At 36.9% G+C, this 5,451-nt stretch overlaps 1 protein-coding gene across 1 annotated transcript in view; it reads left to right on the top strand.

The window, feature by feature from the left end:
- Positions 1–941: 941 nt before the first annotated feature.
- The window catches only part of LOC137645165 (uncharacterized), a 5,313-nt gene continuing 803 nt past the window's right edge, over positions 942–5,451 (top strand). The window contains exon 1 of the mRNA XM_068377992.1: positions 942–5,451. This exon is cut by the window's right edge and continues 803 nt beyond it. Coding sequence (XP_068234093.1) covers positions 942–5,451 — 4,510 coding nt within the window.

The following is a 5,451-nucleotide window of genomic DNA, read 5'->3' on the forward strand; positions in this document are numbered from 1 at the left end:
TATATATATGTACTGTATATATATTTATATATATATATATATATGTACTGTATATATATTTATATATATATATATATATATATGTATATATATATATATATATATATAAATATATATGTATATATATATTTATAAATATATATATATATATATATATATATTTATATATATATATATATATGTATATATATATATATATATATATATACATATATATATATATATATATACATATACATATACACATAAATTTATATATATATATATATATATATGTAAATGCAGCATTTTATAGAAACCATTTGTGTATATAATTATTTAATAAGATCTGTTTTTCAACTTGGTGATTAGGGTTAAATTGTATTTTAGATATTTTGTCCGTTTTACATGTAAACATTGTTCAGTCTTTTTTTGATAGTTACTGCTGTAATTTGTTTAAGTGTAAAGTAGTTCTTGAAAAGATTGTTTATCCTGGTAGTTATCAGTGTTGGAATCACACTGTAACAATTATATGTTCTAGAAATAGGATCAAGGTTTTTGATGACTGACAGAGTAGAAGAAGTCTTCAAAGTGTAAAGAACATTTCTTTGGAAATTCGTTTCGCTTGTATTGGATGTAGCTTAGAGTAACACAGATTTTCTTGAACCTCGTCGCCCTGCACTACTAGCAAAGTACTCATCATTGGTTCTCTGGTCTTGGAGTACTGACCAACTACAGTATAAGCTTTTACAGTTATGGTCAACTTAAGTTGTAGTGCTTAGTGTTAAGTGATTTAAAGCTTTAAGTTGGTTTAAAGTGTCTTGTAATATCAACTTGAACTTTATATCAAATTTTTAATAAAGTGTGACGTGAGTAACAGTATCTGTGTCTATTCTCCATCTCATCCCTGTGGCTTTGAAGAAAACAGCAGCTACATTAGTTCAAGAAAATCTTGATTGAAAATGCCGGAATCTAGCGAAGTTGCTGTGTCTATAGTCAGTGAAGATTGTCTCGAAGTGATACAAGAGCAAATGAAAACTTTGAAAAATGCCCAAACTGCTGGTCTGTCTGCTGTGACCAAAAGGAGAAATGAGATCTTTAGACTAATGGATAATTGTGATAATCTCCATCTGGTGAAGTCTGAAATGATTATTTTCTGTAAATTGCGTGATGAATATGATGAATGTTTTCAGCAATATGAGAAGCATTTAACAGATTCCAGTGAACGAAACACAGTAAATAAGAGGTATTCAGAAAATACAGTATCCATTGATCGTTTCATTACAGAAATGAATAACTGGGTTAAGGAAAGTGAATTGCAATTGACGGCAGATCTTGATAGAAAAAGTCTTTGTTCCTCATCCACTAGCAGGACCAAATCCAGCAGAACTAGTGTAAGATCTGCTCGCCTCAAAGAGAAAGCTAGACTGGCAGAATTGATGGCTCAACATGCTATGAGAGAAAAAGCAAAAGTGATTGAAGAGCAAGAACTCAGACTTAAGCAGGAGAGGGAAGAGCAAGAATTTATACTTAGAAAAAAGCAAGAGCAATTGGAATTAGAAACAAAAATTGCAATGTCTCAAGCAAGAGAAAGAGTTTATGCTGAAGCTGACAATATTTCGGATATCGTGCCGAAAGATACTCCTTCCCAGTTGAATCCAAATGTAGACCCGTTCCAACCACAACCTTCGGATATAATAGCAGATACTCCTCATTTGAAAGCGAACCTTCCCTGTAGTTCTAGCCAGTGTCGGTTCTCCGAGCCAAATCTTGATATGCAACTACAGTCCCAACAAGAGATGCTCCTGAAGACACAGAAGCACATGACTGCAGCAATGTTGCTTCCAAGCATAGAAGTACCAAAATTTAAAGGTGATCCTATTGAGTTTGCCAGTTTCATGATGGCATTTGATGCCAGAATTGCCCCAAATGCTTCGGGTGATGCTGACAAACTGTACTACTTGGATCAGCAACTTGAAGGGGAAGCCAAAGACTTGATAGGTGGATGCTTGTATATGAGTTCTTCAGAAGGATATACTACAGCTAGGAATTTGCTCAGTCAAGAGTATGGAGATCCCTACAAGGTGTCGATGGCATATATTAAGAAACTTATTTCTTGGTCTGCACTGAAACACGAAGATCCTCATAGCTTGTATACATTTGCTTTATTCCTTATTAAGTGCAGACATGCCATGACCAACTTGTCACACATGGAAGTACTAAATCATCATCCTAACCTTCAAGCAGTTGTTAAAAAACTTCCGACATTTCTTCAGAACAAGTGGTGTAGCCTGGCTGGACATTTGAGGGAAGAAAAGGGAGGAGTTGATTTTGCAGATTTGGTTGAATTTGTTTATAAAAAGGCAAAGGCAGCAAACGACCCAGCATTCAGCAAGTTTGCTCTTCAAAATAATTACTCAAAGCCTGAAAACAACTCTGGTAGCTTCAAATTCAGATCTTGTCAACAAAAGAGCAAAAGTTCAAGCTTTGCTACCCAAGCAGAACTGAATCCAGAAAATAAAAAGACATCAATAGTGTCTGAGACAGAGAAATCATGTCCAATGTGCAAGAAAAACCATGATCTTGACGATTGCTGGAATTTTGCTAAGAAGACCTCTGAAGAAAAAATAGATTTCCTTAAGGAGAGAAGGTTGTGTTTTGGATGCTTTGGTCTCAACCATACCTCTAAAGGATGTATGAAAAGGAAGCAATGTAAGACATACTCTAAGAGGCATCCCACATCACTGCATATCGACGGATTCAAGCTACATAAAGAGAATGATAGCCCATCAAGCAAAGATGCAAGTGAAATTATTGTTAGCACATGTACTACCAATAATGTTAGTGAAGTAAATACAATATTACAGGCTATTCTCCCAGTAAAAGTATATCAGAAAGGAAACAAAGTAGTTTTGGACACTTATGCCTTTTTTGATAATGGCAGCACTGGATGTTTCATCACAGAGAGTTTAAGAGAGCAGATAGGTGCATCTGGAACAGAGACATGTTTAAAGCTTCAAACCATGCATGGCATAAACATTGTGAATACTTTGGCGGTTAATAATTTGTGTGTTACAGATATGGAAGGAAACAACACTATTGATCTGCCAAAAACCTTTACTCGTCAAGATATCCCAGTGAGTCATCAACAGATACCAAAACCAAAATTGCTCAAAAAGGTAGCCGGTCTGAGGAATATTGCTGATCTAATTCCTGATTATAGAGCTGATCTGGAGATTGGTTTGTTGATTGGCAGTAATTGCCCTAAAGCACTGCAACCATTAGAGGTGCTTCCAGCCAAGGGTCAAGATTCTTATGCAGTTCTTTACCACCATGGATGGACTGTTAGTGGACCTCTACATTTTAAATACTCTTCAGAGAAGAACAGTATTTCATGTCACCATGTCTTTCTTCAGGAAGTTGAAAGGGTAAAGGAATGTTTTCTTCCTGCAGCTGTGGTCCATATGTTTGAAAGAGACTTTAGTGAGAAAGATGTTGGTAGAGTTCCTGATGAGAAGGGTCTGTCACAAGAAGATCAACAGTTCCTCAGAGAAGTGGCAGAAAAAATTCAGTTTACCAATGGACACTACCAACTTCCCCTACCATTTAGAACCAATAAAGTTAACTTGGTAAACAATAGAGAACAGGCTGTAAAACGAGCACAATGGCAAAGAAGAAAAATGAAACTAAATCCAAAGTACCATGAAGATTATGTGGAATTTGTTGAGAAATTGGTGTCTGAAGGATATGCTTATAAGGTTCCGGAGGATCAGTCGTATGATGAACAACCTGCATGGTATCTACCTCATCATGGTGTCTACCATCCAAAAAAGGCAAATAAGATTAGAGTAGTCTTTGACTGTAGTGCTAAATACCAGGGTAGTTCCCTTAATGACAGGTTGATGCAAGGTCCTGATATGACTAATTCCCTGATTGGAGTGCTCCTCAGATTTCGTCTAGAAAAGGTGGCTTTGATGGGTGACATAGAATCTATGTTTTACCAAGTTCAGGTACCAAAGGATCAACATAAATACCTAAGATTTTTATGGTGGCCTGGTGGTGAACTTGAAAGCGAACTTACAGAGTATCGGATGGGTGTTCACATCTTTGGAGCAGTATCATCACCTAGCATCGCCAATTATGCTTTGAGGGCAGCAGCTGACCATGCAAGAGATAAGTATGGTCCAGATGTAGAACACACCATTAAGACTAATTTTTATGTGGATGACTATTTAAAGTCTGTACCTTCAGAAGAGCAGGCATTAAGACTTGTGAAAGACGTTACAGCAGCATTGAAGGAAAGAGGTTTTCGGCTGACAAAGTTTGTGAGTAACAGCAAGCTGGTGTTGAAATCAATCCCACAAGAGGAACGTTCAAAAGATCTTCAAACATGTGATCTTGACTATGATGAACTTCATGCAGAAAGAGCTCTTGGTCTTCAGTGGAATATAGAAAATGACTACTTTACTTTCTCCGCAAGCTTGGACCCAAAACCATTTACAAGGAGAGGTATTTTGTCAACAGTATGTTCCCTTTATGATCCTCTTGGTTTTGTGGCTCCTTTTCTTTTGCCAGCTAAGAGAATTCTTCGCGAAGTTTGTCAGGATAGCAGCTTGGGATGGGATGATGATATTCCCCAAAAATACCTGAAGCCCTGGAGAAGGTGGCTTGATGATTTACCAATCCTGAGTAACTTAAAGATTCCAAGATGTGTCAAACCAAAGGAATTTGGTACAGTGACTTCCACACAGCTGCACATGTTTTCAGATGCTAGCAATAAAGGCTATGGTGCTGCAGCATACATAAGACTTTCTGATAACAGTGGGAGGATTTCTACTGCTCTGCTGATGGGAAAGTCTAGAGTGTGTCCTGTAAAGGCAACAACCATACCGCGACTGGAATTGACTGCTGCAGTGGTGTCCATAAATCTCGCACAACACATTTTGAAAGAGCTGCAGATTACAGTGGACCAGACATTCTATCACACAGATTCTACAACGGTTCTTCACTATATTTTTAATGATAGAAAGAGATTTCCTATATTTGTTGCAAATAGAGTGAAAGTAATCAAGGATTTCTCTGAAAATACACAGTGGAGATATGTTCAGAGTAAAGAGAATCCTGCTGATATTGCATCAAGAGGTTTCACAAGTCAGCAAATGCTGAACAGTAACATTTGGTTTGATGGCCCATATTTTCTTAAAGGACCAGAGGAGCTGTGGAAAAATGATATGCCCTATGGTGTAGTTGAATTGGAAGGATCTACAAGTTTTGCAGTGCATCCAGAAGATGGGGAGGGAAATGCTGTTGATAAGTTTCTTGAGTATTATTCTTCATGGCATCGATTGAGGATGGCTGTTGCTGTGTATCACCGTCTTTTTTCCATACTGAAATCTAAGAGACAAGCTAGAATTAATGGTTCATTTACAGCAGAAGAATTAGATGCTTCTGAAAAAGCAGTCATCAGATATA

This window comes from Palaemon carinicauda, chromosome 8, assembly GCF_036898095.1.
Source record: "Palaemon carinicauda isolate YSFRI2023 chromosome 8, ASM3689809v2, whole genome shotgun sequence".
NCBI lineage: Eukaryota > Metazoa > Arthropoda > Malacostraca > Decapoda > Palaemonidae > Palaemon > Palaemon carinicauda.